Source organism: Mesoplodon mirus (genome assembly GCF_964341445.2).
Source record: "Mesoplodon mirus genome assembly, chromosome: 13".
In the NCBI taxonomy this organism is placed as follows: Eukaryota; Metazoa; Chordata; class Mammalia; order Artiodactyla; family Ziphiidae; genus Mesoplodon; species Mesoplodon mirus.
In genome coordinates, this window is record NC_138989.1 from 67,101,837 (window position 1) to 67,124,943 (window position 23,107).

At 37.0% G+C, this 23,107-nt stretch overlaps 2 protein-coding genes across 3 annotated transcripts in view; one reads left to right on the forward strand and one right to left on the reverse strand.

The window, feature by feature from the left end:
* LOC309814612 (uncharacterized protein) overlaps window positions 1-7,552 on the reverse strand; it is a gene marked incomplete at its 5' end in the record, with an annotated part of 32,445 nt that extends 24,893 nt beyond the window's left edge. Inside the window, one exon of the mRNA XM_082640608.1 lies at window positions 7,548-7,552. Within this exon, the coding sequence (XP_082496734.1) occupies window positions 7,548-7,552 (5 nt within the window). The remainder of the gene's footprint in view (window positions 1-7,547) is intronic.
* The window catches only part of SMAD4 (SMAD family member 4), a 57,201-nt gene that overhangs the window by 1,422 nt on the left and 32,672 nt on the right, over window positions 1-23,107 (forward strand). For both annotated transcript variants that reach the window (XM_082639983.1, XM_082639984.1), the window contains exons 2-5: window positions 14,365-14,741; window positions 15,589-15,763; window positions 16,207-16,236; window positions 21,155-21,367. In XM_082639983.1, the coding sequence (XP_082496109.1) occupies window positions 14,493-14,741; window positions 15,589-15,763; window positions 16,207-16,236; window positions 21,155-21,367 (667 nt within the window). In that variant the 5' untranslated portion in view covers window positions 14,365-14,492. The remainder of the gene's footprint in view (window positions 1-14,364; window positions 14,742-15,588; window positions 15,764-16,206; window positions 16,237-21,154; window positions 21,368-23,107) is intronic.

The window sequence follows — 23,107 nt, forward strand, 5'->3', positions numbered from 1 at the left end:
AAGTTGTAAATGATTGATGTAATTAACATCTTAAAATATGATTTTTTAGTTACAGTGTTTCTCCCATAATGTTATGATTTTGAGTTTGTTACAGTACAAGTGTAATACAGGTAGGCCAAGCGTTTAAAATTTGGAGTATCTTTAGGTCTAAGGGTGGTGATGAATTATGTAGGTATAAGTTGTTGGAATTAAAACTAAGAGTTCTAGAGAAAATTTATATAACATTTTGTGAGTCTATTAATAGAAGTGACTTTTTCTTTGCTTTCCAGGTTTTTGGGTGAGGTTGCTTTAAGGAGGTATTGCATCTTAATTTTTTAATTTTTGAAGTGGGAGCGCCTAAGTAGAAACTTCTATGTTTAGCCGAGTTTCTTCCTTGTATATCTTGAGCGTAGAAAAAACTGCAAACCCGTTTCAGATTTAATGAAAACTTGTGCTGAGAAAGTCACTTTGAAATTTTTCGGAGTAAGTTTTGTAGGCATCATTGACCTTTTCCGACGTCTTTGCTGCTCGAAGCACTTCTCCTTATGCTAGGAAGCAGCAAATCTTATTTCTAAAAACCTATACTTCACTTTCTTAAGCTACATTTTAGTTGAGCGGTTTCACCATTTGTGTGTGAATTAATTTTTCTGCATTCCCCTTCAGATTTTCCCCCCCAAATTAAAGAGCAAGTATTAAACTAATTTATGCTGTCCAGTCACACTCCAGCTCTCTGGCTTTGAAGCTGTTTTTTCTGATTGAGCCGGTGTTATAGTAACATCATTAGACACTATTCTAATTGAGCTGTGAATTGCTGAGGCCTCTACTAGGGCAGTTAACCCTACAGGATCTGCCTCACTCATTACATTTAAAATGCATATTTAGTCTCATCTAAAATTTTGTCTATTTTGGTGAGAACATACATTATTTTTCTTATGTTTAAGCTTTACTTATTTCAGTTCTGTTGTGTCGCCTTCTAGCTTATGCCTAACTTTTTTTTCATTTTTTTATTCAGTGATTTTAGAGTGAATGGTTCTTTAAACATGTTAGCCGTTTCCCTGCTCGTTGTATATGTTTGGATTTCCTTTTTTTCTCCTAGAAGATAGTGTAGTTAGGCAGAAATTTTTGTTTTGTTTCAGTGATGATTAAAGGTGAGGTGACAATCATGTATAAAACTAATTGACTGAAATGAGTTTGATTGATTTCATTATTTTCTACACTAAAGTTAAAGGAGTTAGATCAGCATAACACAGGATTTAATACCACTTTGTTAAATTATCAAATTTTGGGTTTTTTGTTCCACAATTGATGAAGATTCAATTGTTTAAAAAGAGAAATTCAAACAGTTGACAAATATGTCTAGATATTATTCATTTGAGCAACTTTTAGTATGGTACTATTAGCATCATAATATGCCAAAACATACGCTTAATAATGAGTCAGATTTAGAATTTTTTTTCTCATCCTAATATGTGTAATTTTGGTGATAGGAAATGTGGCTAAATTCCAGTTTCTCAGGAACAAGATATTTTAGGTTGTGTCACCTTGACACTATTACGTGGTGTACTTGGCATCCAGGAAAATTTGTTTTAACCATGACAGTGGATAAAAACTAGGGTAGTACTTATTTATGTAAAACTAAGATGATAGGTCATCAGAATCTTATAAGTTAAGTCTTGATTATTTACTACTGCAGATTATAGGTCAGATAGCTACTAGAGATTGTAAAGAGTGCCTATTTTTTTTTTAAATTTATTTTTGCTGTGTTGGGTCTTCCGTTTCTGTGCGAGGGCTATCTCTAGTTGTGGCAAGCGGGGGCCACTCTTCATCGCGATGCGTGGGCCTCTCACTATCGCGGCCTCTCTTGTTGCCGAGCACAGGCTCCAGACGCGCAGGCTCAGTAGCGGCATGTGGGATCCTCCCAGACCAGAGCTCGAACCCGTGTCCCCTGCATTAGCAGGCAGATTCTCAACCACTGCGCCACCAGGGAAGCCCCAAGAGTGCCTCTTCTTACATCTTAATTTAAAGTTGGTGATAATTGTAAATACCTTTAAGCTTAAAGACTGTACTTCATTATTTACATTTTAAATGAGAATTGTTTGCCGTTTGGAAAACTTGTAACTGTATCGGGTTCCTCTTTTTATTGCTTTTTCACTCCCAAGGTTTAGGGCAGTGGTTCTCAACCTCGGCTACATTTTGAAATCTCTTGGGGAGCTTTACAAAATACCGATGGCTGGAACCCACCTCCAGAAATTGTGACTCAAATGGCTTGGGGTGCAGCCAGATCAGAGTTCCGAAATTGTTGAGCTATTAGGGTCCTCTAACTTCTTTTTTTTTTTTTTAACTGTTTCATTTGTGTTAGCTTTACATTCTTTAATACAGTGATATACACATGCGTGATATAATTATCTCACTTCTAGCTTAACGGGTTCCTTGAAGGTATTGCCACATTTGTTTTGCTTCCAAATCTGTCCCTCTGTCTCTCTCCTCTTTGAATCTCTTTCTTCATTTTTCAATTAATTTGAATTGTCTGGTGGCAAGTTATAGGAAGCTATATTTCCCCTGATGAGAAGTTGGTTTATCACTGCTATCCTAAATAGGAAGTTGATATTTTGACATATTCTAAAATGCTTACTTGGGTTCTTTTTAGAGACTAATGACTTTGTTTAGGTGCCAAACTTTGCATCTAAACTCCCAGTGGGAATTTGATCTTCCTAGAGGTTAATCTGCTTGGAAACCATCACATTTTCTAGGCATCAATTAACTGGTCACTTTGCTGGTTCCTGAGAAGCAAGTTGCATTGATTTAGGTTTTACTATCAGAGGTTAACTTACACACTGTGAGACAGTTGCTCAACAAGCCCAACTAGTTAGCAGTTCTTTAGAGATCATCTAGGGGGGCATGTTCAGTTCTCCATTTATCAATATATTACTTGAAGTAGTTCATAAGTGCTGGTCTACAAGTAGTTGCATCTGCGTCTCTGGAAGAGCTATTTAAAAAAAATAGAACAAAATATTCTTTGTCCCTTCCCAAAACACACAGATTCAGGATGAGAATGGAGTGCAGGAGGCGTGGGAATCTGTATTGTTAAAAAAAAGACCTCTTGATTTTAAAACCTTTGGATATTTTAGTGTGCTTATCTTTATTGCTTCATTTGTTTTGATACAGTACAAGCTTTACTTTGCAGTCATTGGTGCACTGGAGTAATTTACTTAAAATTCATTGGGGTTCATCAAACCCCAATCTGCATGTTTAGAATGCAAATCTTATTTATGATGTCAAAAAAAAGACTTCTACTGAATATTTTGTCTTTGGTATGTAGTAAGGTATGATTTTTGTATCTTAATGTAGATGAATGTATGTAATTCAGGTCTTTTTCAAGTCAAAATGTGTTTCTAGACGTTAAGACTGGATTAAGGTTATTTATCAGCGGTATTCACTAGTGAATTCTGGAGCATTTGATATCAGTATGTGGCCAGTCACTGAATCATCTGGTGAAAGGATTACTCTACATAAGCACACTAGGTACATCTGTGTCATAGAGGTCTCCTACCAAAACTAGTTGAATGAAGAATTTTATGTGTATAGATGTTGAAATTAAGCAGCTGGCTAATAGTAAGAAAAATGGCATAACTTCTGTGTAATTAATCTTTTAAATTAGTTTCATATATTCTTGACATTGCAATTTGTTTCACTATCTTTTTGGTAATTCGTAAAATGAAGCATGTGGAATAGCATAGACTACGTCAGTGCTTTGTAAAACTGACAACAACTCAGACTCCCAGGGTGCTTTTTAAAGGTAGGGCCCCACTCAATATATATTTAGTAGGCCTGAGCCTACTGCAGGGGGAAGTCTGATACAGCCCCTTTTGAAAGAATAAGCTAGATGACTTGATAGTCTCCTTCATTTAGAAGGTTTTATGAAATGTATTTTTCAGTTATCAGTTATTAAAATTCATCCTACTTCACAATCTTTTAAAACGGTATTTTCCAAAGTGTGGTCCACAGACTCTTGGGGGTCCCCATGACCCTCATCTTCTAGGGGTTCATGAAATCAAAATTATTCTCATAATAAAATTGAGACATTATGTGCCCTTTTACTGTGTTGACATTTGCACTGATGGTAGGGAAGCAGTGGTGGGTAAACTGCTGGCACCTTAGCTTGAGTCAAGGCAGTGGCACCAAACACACGTTAAGCATTTGAAAAAAATGCCAGTTTCAGGGGCTTCCCTGGTGGCGCAGTGGTTGAGGGTCCGCCTGCCAACGCGGGGGACGCGGGTTTGTGCCCCGGTCTGGGGGGATCCCGCATGCCGCGGAGTGGCTGGGCCCATGAGCCATGGCCGCTGAGCCTGCGCGTCGGAGCCTGCACTCCGCGGCGGGAGAGGCCGCGACGGTGAGAGGCCCGCGTACCGCAAAAAAAAAAAAAAAAAAAGCCAGTTTCACTTAAGAATATCCTTGGTGAAGCAGTAAAAAGTTTTAATTTTTAAAATATCTACCCTGGAGTGCATGTCTTTTCAGTATTCGGTGTGATTAAATGGAAGTGTGCATGAAGTTCTTCTGCACATCAGCGTACAAGGTTCATCTCTAGGAAAAGCACTTGTGTGATTGAGCTGCACGCTAAACTATCTGCTTTTTTATTTTTACTTAAAAGAATGACTGATAGGTAAACTGTAGTTACTTAGACTTGGATATTTGGCAGGCATTTCCTTGAAAATAAGTGAAGTGAGCCTGTCACTCAAGGAAAATAACTATTTGTTGCCAATGATAAAAATACGATCTTTCAAGTGAAAATTAGATTTTTGGAAAACTTGTATCTGCCACCATGGGCTTGCCAGGTTCCCAGTACTTAAAGATTTTTCTGATGAGACTGGTGATGAGATTTAGCAATGTGATTTTTAAAAATACATTGTGTAAGGAAATGTATCAACATTGGGAAGGTCCGTATAAATCATTGAACCAGTGTTTTTCCAGATGACCAGTGCATGATGTTACAAATCATGCATGGGTAGGAGATCCATTCAAAGCACAATATGGACCAATGAATTTTTATATAGCAGAGCCAAGAAGTTCACTGATACAGTTTCAGATTCCACATTGCAACTAACCTTTAGGAATTGCCATTTGTTGCATTTTGGTGTTGAATGAAAGAAGAATATCCATCATTATCTAAAAGGGCCATTAAAATAGTCTTCTCTTTTCCAGTTATCTGTGTGAGGCATATTTTCTTCATAAGCGTTAACCAAAACAACATATCACAATAGATTGAATGCAGAAGCAGATATGAGAATTTAGCTGGCTTCTCTTAAGCTGGACATTAAAGAAATTTGCAAAAATGGAAAACAGTGTCACTCTGAATACTGACTTTAAAATTTTTATTTATTTATTTTATTTTTGGCTGTGTGGGTCTTTGCTGCTGCGCGCGGGCTTTCTCTAGTTGCGGTGAGCGGGAGCTACTCTTCGTTGTGGTACGCGGGCTTCTCATTGCGGTGGCCTCTCCTGTTGCAGAGCACGGGCTCTAGGCGCGCGGGCTTCAGTAGTTGTGGCACGTGGGCTCAGTAGTTGTGACTCACGTGGGCTCAGTAGTTGTGGCTCACAGGCTCTAGAGCGCAGGCTCAGTAGTTGTGGTGCACAGGCTTAGTTGCTTTGCGGCATGTGGGATCTTCCCGGACCAGGGCTCGAACCCATGTCCCCCGCATTGGCAGGTGGATTCTTAACCACTGTGCCACCAGGGATGCCCCTGAATATGGACCTTTTTGTTTGTTTTCGAAAATAGTTATTTTTCATAAAATTTATTAATATGTAAATGGGTTTATTATTTTAAATTAATTTAATAGAGTAAATAAACATTTGTTTTAATTTGTGATATGATAAATATTAATAGATGTAACACATATAAACAAAGGCTATTTGGAATTCTCAATAATTAAGAATGTAGGTAAGTGGACTGGAGACCAGAGAGTTTGGCAACTGCTATTTTAAAGTAACTTGTTATCTGTATTATTCACAAGATTACGGGTTGGTTCCATTGTTTATATATGTGGTTTGTATTATATTGCTGCTGTTTCTGAGAATATTAACTCAATTTTTAAAAAATTGAAGTATATGGTTGATTTACAATGTATTAGTTTCAGGTGTGCAGCACAGTGATTCAGATATGTATATATGGATGTAGATATATAGATAATATATATATTCTTTTTCAGATTTTTTCCCCTTATAGGTTATTACAAAATGTTGAGTGTAGTTCCTTGTGCTATACTGTAGGTCCTTGATTAGCTCAATTTTTGTTCAGTTATGTACTGGGAAGTATGTAGCAGTCAAGTTAAGTAAAAAGGGAATTCATTGGCTTCATCTGGAATCAGAGCTGGCCTCAGAGTGCTGGATCCAGCGTCACAAGAAGCCAGTATCATCAGGATTCTACCTCTTGGCTTTGCTTTCCTTTCTGTTAAAGTCTCAGGTAGGTTCCAGACTAACTTCTCTCAGCTTCAAGTTCAACCCAGCAAAGAGCTTCCCCCCGCCCCCGCCCCCCGCTCTGTAGTTCCAACAAAAGTCCTGGAGCTGTGTTATTAGGATGACTTGGGTCCTCTCCCATCTTTGAAACAGCTAATGTACCTAAGAGGTAGCTCTGGTTAGTCAGGATTGGGATTATCCCACCTGTCCAGATGGGGAGATTCTCCTTGGGAAATCAGAGTACTGTTATAGAAGGGGAATTATATGCTGGCAGACAAAAAACAGATGTCAACTAGAGGACTTTGTTCATTCTTCTTTTAACAACCTTTAATTTATTCATTCAGAAAAATGTTAATTTTTAAATAAGATTATTTAAGGTGAAATTGGTGTACCAGTATGACATTTAAATCTAATCCCAATAGGTAAACAAGAAGCACATCTCTAAATTTGTCCCTGTAGTTCATCTTAAAAGTTACCACCAAAAAAAAGTTCTTTTTTTTCTTTGTGTTATTCCCATCTCAGATCTTTATAATCATTAATACCTGCACATGTAATTCTTTATGTTCTTGGAGGTTCTCCTCCAATTGCACTTATTTTGGCGAAGCTCAGTCTAGGCTGTAACCTGTACTGCAGGCAGTTGAACTAATCCTGTGCACCGACCCCTGCCCCCTGCCCCAGCTTGTAAGCCTATGCTTAATTTCTTTCTAGTGATACTCTTCACCAGGCCAGGCTTTTTTTTCCCTTGTTAAGCACTTTCTCAAATATTCCCATATTTGATCCTTGACCAAAGTATCTATAACTTCTAGAAAATATACCTGTTTGTTTCACATAGTGTAGTCAATAATCCAAAAGTAAACAGACATCCAAGAAATAAAAAAATGTCAACATTCATTAAAGTTTATGAATTTCCGTGAGAGCCTCTCAGGTCAGTACTCAGCCTTTTTAATTTTAGAGAGTATTTTAATTATTTTGGCTTTTGTAATCCATGGAGTTGCTTTTAGACCTATGGTCAACTTCAGGTGACAGCTTATGTTTAACAGCAAGGCTAGAGACAAAACACAAAATAGGTAGATAGAAGAACAAACCTATGTCCCTTTTGCTGACTTCCTGCCTCCCGTTACCCCATCGCTGTGGGATGGCTTGTTCTATTATAGCGATTTTATCTAATATCTGTGTGTTGGAGACTTTCAAGTAGCCTTAACTTCTCTAATGAGCTCTTCAAACTCAGCATATTTAAAGCTGAATTTGTTACTTAATCTCTTTTAAATCTTTTCTTCTTTTTCAGTTAACCTATCTAGGAAATAGGCCATCTTTTGACTGTCTCCTTTTTACTCCTTATACTTACTTAGTTGACTAAAAAATCTAGTCGGTTCTACCTAGAAACGTCTTACTGGTTCCCCTTTTGTTTCCATTGCCCGTGCCCCTAATCTAGGCCCTGTCACTCTTCTGATCACTGTCTCCTGACTGGTTTTCTGTTCCTCTTTGCAAAGCTCTTCTCCGTGCTCTCACTATAGTTTTCTTTCTAATACAGATCTAATGCTGTTATTCCTCCCCCTCTCTACCAGAAACCTGCTCTAGACAAAACATCTGCACTCTTGTCCCTCTGCTTTTTCCTATGATTTTCCTTCAGCCTGGCAAATTCTTATTCACATGTGGTAGTTGTAAGTACTCTCCCGTCCATATTCTGATGGCTCTCTTCTGGCACATGGTTAATATTTACTTCTCTGTCTCCCTCCCCCACCTTGAAATTAGGCATGGTCCTGCGTTCTCAGCTTGGGCACTAGTGACATTTGGGGCCAGATCATCCTTTGTTGGAGGGGCTGTCCTGTGTGTTGTAGGATGTTTAGCAGCAGCCCTGGCCTCCACCCACTAGATGCCAGTGTACTGCTCTGCCTTCCACCTCCCCCTTCCAGTTGTGGCAGTCAGCATTGTCTCTAGACATTGCCAAATGTCCCTGGAGGGACAGAGTTGCCCTGGTTGAAAACCACTGGCATGGCCATATGACTTGGTCCATCCAGTGTGAGCAGAAGTGATAGTCAACGTTTAAAAGCCAGTGCATGAGTTACCTATCTTTTCCCCTGTCATTTAAGGACATATGTAGAAATGGAGACTTTGTTAGCCTAATCCATGAGAGATGTCAATGAGCAGTGATGGACACTGCTGTTATGGGCATGTATCTGTGATTGACGTATAGTTTATGCAGAAAACAAACCTTTGTTTTAAGCTACTGATATTTGGGAGTTGGTTGTCACTGTGACATAGACTAGCTTAGCCTGACTGATACATCATGCTGAGACTTAGCTTACCTGTGGATTTTCCATGCATTGCTATTTCCGGATCACTTTAATTCCTACCTCTTTTAGGCATCTGTTACTTAGTGTAATGATATGTTGGATCATCTGGATCAGTGGTTCTCAGTGGAGTAAGTACTGCCTCTTTAAGAGATGTTGTGGAAGTTACTGGGAGGGGCTTTGGTGCACGGGGTGGGGGTGGGGCTAGGGATGCCATCCTGCAAGTGAGAGACTGTGAAGAATTTTTTGCATCCCACAACACTTTTAAATGCCCAGAATATTCATGTAGGAGGAAAATGTATAATTAGCCTAGAACCTAACTCCATGTTAATATATATTCAGTTTTTGGGAATTAAGTTTCTCTTAATTCATTTCTTTTTTTATTTGTTTTTTAATTAATTTTTATTGGAGTATAGGTGATTTACAATGTTGTATTTCTGCTGTACAGCAAAGTGAATCAGTTATACATATACATATATCCACTCTTTTTTAGATTCTTTTCCCATATAGGTCATTACAGAGTACTGAATAGAGTTCCCTGTGCTATACAGTAGGTTCTTATTAGTTATCTATTTTATATATGTATAGTAGTGTGTACATGTCAATCCCATTAATTCAGTTTAATTGAAGTTGTTTTGTTTGGAACTTTATTGACAGTTAACTGTTTTGGAAAATCCACCTCACCAACTGCAATGCCATTGTGCCAAAACAACACACCTGTCTTAGAAGGTCTGAATTTGTAGTTGTCATGTTTATGGTGATTTGCTATAATCAGTTCAGGCATCTAACCTCTTTATTATACTTTCTGATTTTGTTGATATGCCTGAGCATTTTTATTGAAATACACACTTCATTATATATTAATCTTTTCCCCCTTTATATTATAATCAGGGCATTGTTAAATTTTTTAAAAAGCATAAGTAGGTTAGAACTTTGTTTCAGGAGAGCTAATGGGGTGATATAAATTATTTGTTACAAAAAGGGGGTGTTCTCAAAAGCAGGTGTCCCCAACCCCCTGGGCCGCACAGCAGGAGGTAAGTGTCAGGTGAGGGAGGGTAGCTTCATCTGCCGCTCTCCATCGCTCGCATTACAGCCTGAACCATTCCTTCCCCTCCCCCGTGCATGGAAAAATTGTCTTCCACGAAACCGGCCCCTGGTGCCAAAAAGGTTGGGGACGGCTGCTGGGTAGAGTTGAGAACCACTTTCTGATTATGTGCTACTTGTTTTTTTATCTGTAGTGCTTTGCTCCTAGTGGATACAGTTTTTGCTGAATTGGCCAATTTATGGTCCCCAGATTGCTTTTATATCCTGTTGCATTTGATTACCATAGCCGGTCTATAAACTTGGCAAGGCAGATATTGTTTCCATTTTATAGATAAGAGAATTGAAAGAGATGTTAACTTGCCCAATCATGCTGCTAGAGCTTTGATTAAAATATATAATTTTGTTTATACCAGTCCAGTGCCCTTGTCTACTGTCATTCCATACCACTCTTTACAAAATTATAATCTAGAGCTACTTAATGTAGAACAACACCTATATACCCCTGCTGGTATCATTTTTTATACAAGGAACTTTTAAATTATGTTTCAGGCACTTGTGGTCATAGGAATATTTCCACTAGTGTTCAAAGAAATGTGCAATTAAAACAGTTTCTGAGAAACTGTTAGGGCCAAAAATAGCTTAAATTTTAGAGATGATAACATCCAACAGGGAGATTATGATGAAATAGTTACACTTTAATTACATTATAAATTGGAACAAATCTTTTGGAATATAATATCAGAAAATGATTTCAACGACATAAGTATTTGCATTCTTCAAAATTTGTTGCAAGGAAATGGCACCAAATAAGAAAGCTGTAGTCAACTTGCAAGCATTTGCCTGGTGTATGAAAGGAACTGTGCACCGTACTAGGGGTTTTTAAGATGGGAAGGTGTTGATGTTTTCTTCTAAACTTACGGCAACAGGGTGTGAAACAAATACATAATCAAATAACTATAATATAATGTGCTGTAATTGGGGTGTATTTTTAATTTGATGGAGGCATCAGGTAATATACTAAGGCACACAGTAAACCCACCACGGAAGTAATTCTCCTTCAGGATTGTGGGGAGAGGAGACAGTGTGTTAGGGGAAACTCTTGGAGAAATTGAGATATTTAAGCTGCACTTTGAAGAATGGCTAGGACTTCACCAAGTAGATAAAATAGGACTGGATATTTTAGGCAAAAGAAATAGCCTGAGCATGAATCTGAAAGCACATGCAGAAATGCATTCATTTAACAATAAGAAACGGTTATATGTTCTAGGAATTGGGCCTATAATGATGACTAAGACGAGTACAGTCCCTGTCCCTGAAAGCTTTGGAAGTCTAGAAATTATAATTTTGAGGTTGGCATTCTGAGATTTCAAACTGGTGATTCTCTTGGGCCAGATGTGAGTTGAAGGTGTGTTTGGTTTGGCATACGCAGTGGTTGCTCTTTCTCCTTCCTTCCTTCCCTTTCCCTGCAGGTGTGTTGCCAATACTTATTTTTGACATATAAATAGGCATTGAAGATGTGGCAGCTCAAATGCCACTTCTGCCGGAAGTGAGTAGCAGCTATTCACTTTATTTATTTATTTGGCTGTGCCGGGTCTTAGTTGTGGCATTCGGGATCTTTTTTAGTTGTGGCATGTGGGATCTAGTTCCCCTGACCAGGGATCGAACCCGGGCCCCCTGCATTGAGCGCATGGAGTCTTAACCACTGGACCACCAGGGAAGTCCCACAGCTACTCACTTTAGATGGACATGCACTTGTCCTCCTCAGTACTTTTCTTTACACCTGGCACATTTTATTCGTTTGTATAATTTGCCTGGCTCCTGTATGCCTTTGTGTTGAGTCCTGGAGGGGTGGTTTACTACCGTTCCTGCCCTTCTAAATTTTCTTTGACAAATTTTAATAGGAGAAAATGCAGAAAAATACATAATGTGTTTTAGGAAAATCTCTTTTTAAAACAATTAAAATAAACATTTTAGTATTCAGAGAGTAGCTGCTTTTTACTAAACATTAATATAGATTTTTCACTTTGTATGCTCTCCTTTTAATCCATGTTCAGAGAGAATTTAAGTAACTTAATTTGTCCCACTACTTAGTGTGAGAGCTGAGATTCTAATCCAGATCTCTAACTCCAAAACCTACCAGGCAGGTAATCTTTGGTTATCTGGAAAGTGTACCCTCAGCATGTGGGCAACTGGTTACGTATTCAAAGGTATAAGAAAAACTGCTTTTTCTCTGCCTAGGGCAGGCGTTTCTGTAAAACAGATAACAATAGACCGGAACACGTGTTAAATAGCAAGTGATACAAATTTAAAGGAAGCCCCAAACTACAGCAGTGTCTGGTAGAATAGAAGTTGATAGAAATGACTAAGATAAAGAATCATGTAACTTTGTGAGAGAATGTAGGGGGTAGTCAAAGAAAGAGGTAGGTCAAAGATGATTTACCAAGCTTTCCAACGCTGGGTAATTGAGTGGAGTTTAAGCTGTACAAGTAAAGGTCGTCAGAAAAGGAACAGGTTTTGGTAGGGACTGATGAGTTAGTTTTATTATTTTGGTCGTGGAGGGTAGGCTTTTAAAATTCAGGTAAATAGCCGAAGAAAATAAAAGCAAAATAAGCATGGAATGCAACACCATCAACAAACAAATGAAAAACAACCTGGCATAAGTACAGCCTCCACTCCTTCTTTATCTCATTTATTCTTAGGCTGATGGCCTTTTCTTATTCCATGTGAGATTTTGAGGTTAGATAAGTTAGTTTGTGTTATGAATGTTGAATGGATTTTTAATTAATATTCATTTTCTATATTTTAATTTTTTGAAAATAATTTACCCTGTTGCTTTTATGGGTAAAATCTTTTGGGGAATTTAGTGGTCTCTCTTTTTTAAAAATAATAACTTTATTGATATATAATTCACATACTATAAAATTCACTCTTTTAAAGTGTATGATTTGATGGTTTTCACTATAGTGACAGAGTTGTACAACCATCAATTTTAGAACATTTTCATCACTCCCAAAAGAAACTCCATGCCCATTAGCAGTCACTCCTCCTCTCCCCGCCCCAGCCATTGGCAACCACTAATCTACTTTTTGTTTTGGTCATTTGCCTGTTCTGAATATTTTATATAAATGGGATTATACAACACGTGACCTTTTGTGACTGGCTTCTTTCACCTAACATGTTTTCCAGGTTCATCCACGTTGAAGCAAGTATCAGTACTTCATTCCTTTTTATGACTGGATAATATTGCATTATATAGACATACTCATTTATACATCTGTCACTTGAGGGGCAATTGGGTTATATTTACTTTTTGGCTATTCTAAGATACTGCTATGAACATAGGTTTCTGGTAATTTTGGATGGAATTACTAAGGGTGGGATGCTGGGTTGTATGGTAACTCCGTGTTTAACATTTCGAGGAATTGTCAGACTACTTTCCAAGGTGGCTGTACCATTTTGCAGTCCCACCAGCAACATATGAGGGTTCCATTTTCTCCGCTTTCCGGCCAATACATTTTTTAAAAATATATTTATTTATTTATTTATTTATTTATTGGCTGCATTGGGTCTTAGTTGCGGCACGCGGGATCTTTCGTTGCAGTGAGTGGGCTTTTCGTTGTGGCATGCAGGCTTCTCTCTAGCTGTGACGCGGGCTCCGGAGCATGTGGTCTCTGTAGTTGTGGCACTTGAGCTCTCTAGTTGTGGCGTGCATGCTTAGTTGCCCTGCAGCATGTGGGATCTTAGTTCCCCAACCAGGGATCAAACCGGTGTCCCCTGCATTGCAAGACGGATTCTTAACCACTGGACCCCCAGGGAAGTCCCTCGCCAATACTTTTTGTCTATTCTTTTGATTTATCCAACCTAGTGGATGTGAAGTGGTATCTCTTTGTAGTTTCGATTTGCAGTTCAGTAATGACTAATGATACTGAGTACCTTTCATGTGCTTATTGGCCATTCTTCTTTGGAGAAATGAGTATTAGAATCCTTTGCCCATTTAAAAATTATTCATCTTTTTATTGTTGTCAGTGGTCTCTTACAACAAAGTTGTGTGTTAACTGATAAACAGCATTTGGTGCCAGGTGATGGTGAATTTTTCATGTGTAGTGATAGACTTTTAGGTTTAGCTAGTTGTTGATCAAGAATATTTTAAAGTGCTGGTCTTCATAAGTAATCTTTTTAAGTTGTGTTAAATTTTTACTTTAGGGTGTAGTACAGTCGACAAGACTTGATTGAACATATCTCTATAATAATGAGAAGGCCTAACTTTAACATTTTGGGAATGTCAAAAACAGCAACATTTAGGGCTTCCCTGGTGGTGTGCGGTGGAGCGGCTCGGCCCGTGGGCCACGGCCGCTGGGCCTGCGCGTCAGGGGCCTGTGCTCCGCAGCGGGAGAGGCCACAACAGTGAGAGGCCCGTGTACTGCAAAAAAAAAAAAAGCAACATTTTAATTAAGTCATTTAAAATGCTAAGCACCACATTTTAATTACGTCCATTCAGTCTTTGACTTAACTGGAACAATTCCATCTTTTCCCAAGAAATTGAATCTAGTTTGTGAAATGTGTTCTAATATCTGTCTCCTTTTCTTTTTTTTTTTTTTTTTAGATTATCCTGAATACCACATGTCTAATAATTTTCATTGCAACGCTAACCGTTGTTTTTCACTGCCTCCAAAAGATCAAAATTGCTCCGGAAATTGGAAACATACTTGATTTAAAAGAAATAACTAACAAATGGACAATATGTCTATTACGAATACACCAACAAGTAATGATGCCTGTCTGAGCATCGTACATAGTTTGATGTGCCATAGACAAGGTGGAGAGAGTGAAACATTTGCAAAAAGAGCAATTGAAAGTTTGGTAAAGAAACTGAAGGAGAAAAAAGATGAATTGGATTCTTTAATAACAGCTATAACTACAAATGGAGCTCATCCTAGCAAATGTGTTACCATACAGAGAACATTGGATGGAAGGCTTCAGGTTAGTCTTGTTCTAGAGGCTTTTCTGTATCTTCGGTAGTGGCAGATTTTTACAAATTCTTGTTTTCTCTTAAGTTACTATGGGAAATCTAATGCTTGCTCTGTCTCTTTGGATATCATAGTACATCCTGTACCAGTACATATTATGGGAATATATGGAAGAATGTGTCTGCCATACAACAGAGATATAGCTTAAAAGTTTTAAAATGTTTTGACTAAAAAAAAATGTTCTGTGTAGAAAATTTGGAAAATAAAACTCAGAAGAAAAGCCTCATCTTTAGTAACTTGGTATTCATCCTTGTATCCTTTTTTTTTTTTTGGTATTATATGCACATTTTGAAAACTGAGTTATACTCAATTCTTTCATAATTTAGAAATCTGATATTGTATGTTTGGTACTTTTCATATGAAAAACAATCCAGAAGAATTCAAGCATACTTTTAACACTTGTGGAGTTAAAAACTTACATTTACAAATTTTCTGATCAGATTTTTCATATAGAACTACATAATACATCTCCTGTATTTAATACTTTTAAAGAAACATATAGAAAGTTTATATTGTTAGATTTAAAATGTTTATTTCTAGATTTTAGGCATGGTTTCTTTTTCAAACTCGTACTTTTTTTTGCATTTTTAAAACCTGAGCATAAGCCTTGAAATCATACCTAAGTTTATTGCTTTGTGACCATGGCCAAGTAAGTTATTTTGAGCTTTAGTTTTTCTCATTAAGGAAATGGGGATTTAATACTGACTCTGTAGGACTGTAAGGATGAGAATATATAAAGTGCCTTGTATAACATGTGCTGTATAACTGATGCTCAATAAATGGTCATTTATTTTTCTTAGGTGGCTGGTCGGAAAGGATTTCCTCATGTGATCTATGCCCGTCTCTGGAGGTGGCCTGATCTTCACAAAAACGAATTAAAACATGTTAAATATTGTCAGTATGCATTTGACTTAAAATGTGATAGTGTCTGTGTGAATCCATATCACTATGAACGAGTTGTATCACCTGGAATTGGTAAGTAGACTTTGCTTTTATGCTTAGAAGCACAAAGGGAGAAGATCTCAATAGTGTTTTAATTTTTCTAAGTTAAATTACAAATTTGGAGATAGCCCAGGACGTCTACTAAGGTTAAAGAATCAGACGTTTTTAATGAAATACAAATATTTAAATTTGAATTCAGAACAAACTTGTATTTTGACTGCTAAAACTAAGTATGCATAGTTGGTATTTTGCCCATTTAGAACATTGTTTTTGAAAAATAAGATGGAAAGCATTTATGCATTGTTAGATAGCATTTATACTACTATTCTTGAATTGAAATGGTTCATGGAAGTTTTGAATCCCTGGCTTAAATTTACATTATGTTATTTTAAATATAATGGAAATTATTTTCATGCTAATGATTAATGTTTTATTTTCTTTTCTTTTATATTTCTTTTCCCCTTTAAAAATTTAAGATCTCTCAGGATTAACACTGCAGAGTAATGGTAGGTAATTCGTTTCTTGTAACTTTCTCTTTTCTTTTACCCCATCCCCTTTATTCTTTATTGACCCAGAACTAGTTTTCATGGGTGCTGGTAACATTGACAAGAAAAAAAACTTACTGCTTTGGAAATGTAGATTTGGGGAGGGGCATGCATTAGCATTTAAAACTGGATTTAAATAGGCTGTTGGCTCTTTGGCTTTGAACTGCTGTTTATGACCGAAAGCAGTCTAAAAAATATGATAGGGGGACATAAAACCTACAAAAGAAGAATAGTTTTTGAATTGGTAAAAACTGGCTATTTTGGAAGAAAATCTCACAGAGCCAGTTTATTTTTTTATTTTTATTTTTTTGAAAATCCTCAAAGTATTTATTTTAATTTAAATGGGTATAAATAACCTCTGTTAATTTAGAATATGTATAATATAGTTTAAAAACACCAAAATTCTCATTTTTCTTCATTTCAGCCTAACTTATTTTTATGAATGGTAATTTTATGAAGGACTTAAAACTGTGTACTATATTAATTCTTTTCAGTCTTGTTACATTTTGAGTAAATAAAACAAGGCTACTTTAAAGTATCTGCCAATCACAGATGTTCTAATCCTATTTTTAAAAGGAGAGAGTGTTTTGAGGCAGGGAAATGTAACATATGGGAGGTGTTTTTTGTGTGTAATATTTGAGAACCAGAGGTCTGTTAAAACTTTAGCTCTGTTTCTTGGAACATGTTAATGAACTGAAGTTTCTGTAAGAACTAATTAATTTGCAGAGAAATTCTGATAAAAGAGCCACTGTCATCTTAGTAAGGTGTGCCATTGTTTGAAGGCAAATTAGTGGCTCAGCACCTCTTTTGTTGCAGAATCTTAAGAGATGGGTCAGAAATATCATCTGATACTAAAACTTAGGAAGAGCATAGAAGTCTACTTGTTTTTATTCTCCACTTCTCTTCCATGTCAGTAATAATAAAGGAAGACTCTAGTGCCTTTTCATACTTGTTAAGGGTTAGTTGGTTTCTGAGAACAGTGGGCTAATAAGGGAAGCTGTTGTGGTGGTCTGAGAAGGGTAGCTTTAAGATTGATTGTGTAAAGCCCAGTCTCTTCACCACACAGATGTTGATATCATATCACCTCTTTTTGAAAGTAAACACCCTTCAGATCTTCACCATTCTTCATCTATGTTTTTGGAGAATGAAAGCTTTTAGCTCAGTGGGTGTTAGGGGTTGGGCAGCTGTAGTGATAACTATATCAGAATCTTCCTAGGGGCGTGGTTGTGAGGAGATCTGATTCTGAAGAGTCATTACACTGCTTCCTGTCCTAAAATACTGCTGTTAGGAGTACCTGTTATTGATGGGCTTGTGTGGGTTGATAGCCTCTTTTAGTTGCTCTATCCCTATATTCAGCCTTATGGATCCCCCTAGTGGTGGCTATGTAAAGGCTGGCTTCAGTGGCTTCTTTCCTCAGAAAACAACAGGTGTTCCTCACAGGGCCTTTTAGATTTGGACAAAGAAATAATATAAGGCCAGGTAGTTAAAAGTTAAGCAAATGGGATAATTCCTTCACTTTTGAGTTGGGATATTGGTGGTAATCATTTCCAGCCTGTCTCATCTCTCTCGTGAAACTTTCCATGACCACATTGACTTGTGTGTTGATTTTAACAAATATTTAATGAGCATGTATTGCCTGGTACTGTGTTAGGTTCCAGGGATGATAAGATAAATAAGGTATGTTTTTTCCACTTGAGGGAGCTCATAGTCTAGTGGAGGAAAGAAAAGGTAAATAAGACAGTGACAGTACCATCAGACAAGCTGTGACCTGCTTGCTGGTGGTAATAAAGAGCAGAGACCTTGGATGAGCTCAGTGTCTTCAGCTTTTCTGTCTGCTATGTGTTCTTTACTCCTCACAGAACATTTTACAATCTCTATATACATGTATGACCGCTCTAAGGGTATGGTTAAATCATAATAGCTAACACTTTGTAAGTATTTATTTTGTGTCAAAATAATTTACAAATATTGTGTCATCATTCATAATACTCCTACATGGTAGGTGGCATTATTTACATTTTATCAGATGTAGAGACTGGTGCCTGGAGAGGTCAAGGAACTTGCCCAAGATTAGACAGCTAGGAGGGGCTGGAGTAATGTGTGCTCACTATTAGATATTTAAACAATAGAAAAGTATCATAAAAGACTGTAAGCTTTGTGAGGCAGTGATCTTTCTTTTGTTTACTGTTGTATCCCAAGTGCTAGAACAGTACCTGGAACATAGGTGCTCAATAAATATTTTTTCAGTGAATTAATTTATTGAATGCTAGTCCATAAAGAGAAATACTTAATAGTTTGGTGTCTGTTTCCTGGACTTTAAAAATATATACTATATGTTTTTTTAATCTTATTTTTTTGAATAGGCAATACATGGTCCATAAATCAAAATACTATAAAAAGGTATACAGTGAAAAGAAGTGCTCCCACCCCTGTCCCCATTCCCCCCTACCTCAGGTAATCACTTTTATTAGTTTCTGGTGTTTCCTTCCAGGGTTTTTTTTGTGCAAAAATACATGTATTATTTCCCTTCTTTCTTACACAAAAAGCATATTGTGCACTGTACTGGACCTTGCTTTTTCACTTATGTGATTTTTTAAACATGAGTATGATCATAGTGTACAGTAGTGTTTTATAACCTACCTTTTTTCTCTTGGCAAAAGTATATTGCAGACATCTATCCTTGTTGATACCCAGTTTACCTAAGAAACTTATGTTTTAAGTTATTTGATTTAAGAGACCTGTAGACTGGTAGACGTCCCAAACTTACACTTGGGAAGGTTTAACCAACGTATTAGGCAAGAAAAAGTTATGAGGCATAACTGTTTAAAAGCAGAATTCAGTTGTTATTTTCAAATCTTTCTTTTTTTTTTTTTTTTTTTGAGGGGGGGTGCTGTGTCATGCGGCTTGTGGGATCTTAGTTCCTGACCAGGGATTGATTGAACCCGGGCCACAGCAGTGAAAGCACCGAGTCCTAACCACTGGACCACCAGGGAATGCCCAGAATTCAGTTGTTATGATTGCCCATTAAGCCAAAGCGTCAACTGAAAAGCAGAAATAATGAGTATCAAGTTGACCAGCTATATCCTCAAATCAATAACTTTCTCCTTATGTACTAGCAATACCAATATCTTGGTAAAAAGATCCCAGTCACTATAAACAGCAAAGAACCCTAAAATTTCCAAGAATTTAATAGAGATGTCAGGCTCTATATGCAGAAAATCATAGGACTTTGTTGAAGAGTATAATTTTTAAGAAATTGAATAAATACAGTCATACCCACTTTATGTCTCAAATGATTTTTTCTTTGCATTTTTATAATTTGGCCAACATTAGTGGTGAGTGGTTAGATCCACTTTTTTTACTGACATATAATGATATGTTAAGCTCCTTTTGGTTATCTCTTTGTTTCCATAGAATTTTCTAAAGAGAAACTCTTTGTAGTGGAATTTATGGGTCTTAAAAATATCAGCATCTTCATTACTTTTGATGGATGAAAAAGCCCTTTAAGAGATTGTATGTGGAAGTCTGAACAACAGATTATTCTGACCTCTTTGAAATATTCTCAGTTTAATAAAAAAGTAGCTGTGTAACTAGTTAGTATTTATGTGTAATGGTTTTTTTCAAAGATTAACATAGAGAAAGATAAGGAGCATTATATGCTGATTCTCAATGGAAAAGAGAATGTCTTCTTGTAGACTGTTAACTGCTCTAAGAAAAGAACCTAGTGTTAGAGTTCAACGGATTATAAAATTCTAGGGTAGTGTTAGTTCAGATGCAGTAAAGCATTGTTTGCTAAAGATAAAAAGCAAATCCCAAAACTATAGCCTAAAAAGAAATGGGGAGGTTCTGGGCAGAGAACCATTGATTATTATAAATGCAGTTTCAATTTTCCTTTTTTTCCTCACAACAAAGCCAACTAATTATTCCCTGGTTTGTTCAAGAAAAGGTGTTATATCAGCTAGAGCCTAGCTTTGCTTATTAAGGTGTAACCACGTAGGTAAAAGATGTTGTTTATCGAGTTTTTTCACACTACATATTTATCAAACATCATTATTGGGATTGGGTATCTAGAAGGAAATTTCAGTTTGACTTACCATTTGGGATTTTTCTGCTTATTCTAATCTTTCAGGGGACATACAGTATACTTCACTTTCAAAGAATATGTTACTTAACAGTAATTCTAGATCTGGAATTGGATAGCTGTCAGATCCCACTCATATTTTTACACCGTGAAATTAGCAAAAAGATTTTAAAAAGTAATTACTTGATCTCAATTTGGTCGTCTTAACTAGGTAAATATTTTCCCCAGCCACTTGATTTTTTGTCTACTTTATTCTGTGTATTTAAGGTGATTATTACTTTTAGATTATTAATCAAGAAACTAAAAATACCTCTTTAGGACCATTGCTGGAGGTTGTTGGAATATAGTCTACCTTCAGATTTCAAGGAGTCAGTCCGATTGATCTGATGCCACTACCTCTAAATAAATAGCTTTTGCTGATAGAATAGTATGCTTTAAAAATAGTACGAGAGGGCCTCCCTGGTGGCGCAGTGGTTGAGAGTCCGCCTGCCGATGCAGGGGATACGGGTTCGTGCCCCGGTCTGGGAGGATCCCATATGCCGCGGAGCGGCTGGGCCCGTGAGCCGTGGCCGCTGGGCCTGCGCGTCCGGAGCCTGTGCTCCGCAACGGGGGAGGCCACAACAGTGAGAGGCCCGCATACCGCAAAAAAAAAAAAAAAAAAAAAATAGTACGAGAAAATTCTGAGTTAGACTGAAATACACTATAGTTGATTTTAGGTGTTGTTATATTATTATAAGATTTTTTTTTCTGGGAATAGAAACTTATAAGATTTTAAAATATGTTTGCTTTTCTGTATAGCTCCACCTAGTATGTTGGTGAAGGATGAATATGTTCATGACTTTGAGGGACAGCCATCATTATCCACTGAAGGGCATTCAATTCAAACCATCCAGCATCCACCAAGTAATCGTGCATCGACGGAGACCTACAGCACCCCAGCTCTCTTAGCCCCATCGGAGTCTAACGCTGCCAGCACCACCAACTTTCCCAACATTCCTGTGGCTTCCACAAGTGAGTTGTAGAGTCAGATGTAGTCAGCAAGATGAATTTTCCTAACCGTTAAATATTTATAGGTAGCCACTGGGAGGAAACCTCCAAGTAAGTGAAAACTAAAAGTACTATGGTGTCTTTCATAGGCAATCAAGCATTAAATAGGTTTCTGAGTTGTCCTGGAAAAAAAAGGTGTTTGTAACTTATTTAAATGTTCTTACGTTGATGTGTAGTCACTTGGGATTTAAGTCATAATTTAAATTAATGGTGTAATTTGTACTTTATTACATGCAGAAGTAAGAAGTCTCTTAAGCTTTCAGATCTATTTTAGAGAAATATTTAAATTACCAACAAGTAGTTTCGAACCAAGAGGTTTATAGAAATCTTTGTTAATGGAATTGCAAGCTTTCCTCTAATCAGTATTTTTATTTTGCTTTATCTGGCAGAATATTACTTTATAATAGTCATCTCAGTCTCCAGTTGTGCAAACTTAGAAAAAGGAATCTTGACAAATTCGTTTGTAACAAACATACAACCCTCAAGATAGATGTTAAGTATTTTAGTCAACTTTGAAATAAAGCTAAATTCTGTGTATCTAACTTTATTTTATTTTTTTTCTAACAAGTCTGTTTTCAAAAGATTCTTCCCGTTAAAGAGGTACTCACCTTCTCTGCCATCATGGAGGCAGAGTGTTATTAGGTTCAAATTTTCTTGGGGCCTGGTCAAGGAAATAATGACCTTATGTTCATAGCTACCAAAGGTTGGACAGTTTTCAACTTGGCAAGTTGAGTGGCCCTTTTTTTGTTTTTAAATTAATCACAGAACAGGGTCTTGGCATTTGTATTGTGTTATTTGTACCTGCTTGCTAAGGAGATTGTATCTAAGCCCACATCAGCAGTGAATCATTGATAGATCTGGACTGATACTTTGTTAGTTGATATCAAAGGAAGCATTATTCTGTTTACTTTAATATCAGATCAGATTCAACATAGAAAGTTGATCTTTGGAATAAATGGAGGACTGATTTCTACGATTGAGTTTCAAATAAAGTATACCAAATTTCCCCCTCTTTAATTCATTTTACCTCTTCAAACAATATCTTTTGGATTTGCTACATGAGATGACAGTTTCACTGTAGACAGCATATTCCAAGTGGGCCATATAGGTTAAACACACACTTGAGAACGTGAATCTTTAACCACTTGGTGCTTCTGTTATCTGTCTACTCTTTATTCACCAATTTGGGAATATAGTTGACAAACAGTGGGTAGGGAAGGAGAATAAAAGAAGGTACATTACAGCCACTTGAGCGTAGATTAGTGCCGCTTACCTCTCTTGATACTACCTGGAGGTTGAACTTGCATGCCTTTGTTGATGCTTGCTAAAGTGACTTCATTTTAACTGTGACGTTCCCTGGGGCCGAGTCCTATTCAAGACCAAATAAAGTGATATGAATGAAATGTGGATAATTTTGTCTTGGTGTTTTTTGGATATATTTTCGCAATGAGTAATGATTACCATAAGTTTTAGAATTTGTTGCAGAATGTTTCCTTAGATCTCAAAAAGTGTATTGATAGAATTAGAAGAAAGAAAAGAAATTGGACTAAAATAGGGGAATTGGAAGACTACATGAGCTGATTTAGTTGTTTAATTTCATTTTATGTACTTGGAATTGTGTAATGGAAATACTCAGTACAGATAACTGTAGTGGGCTTTATGTTCATTTGGTACCTGAATATCTTCAGGTTTTCCTTCTAAATA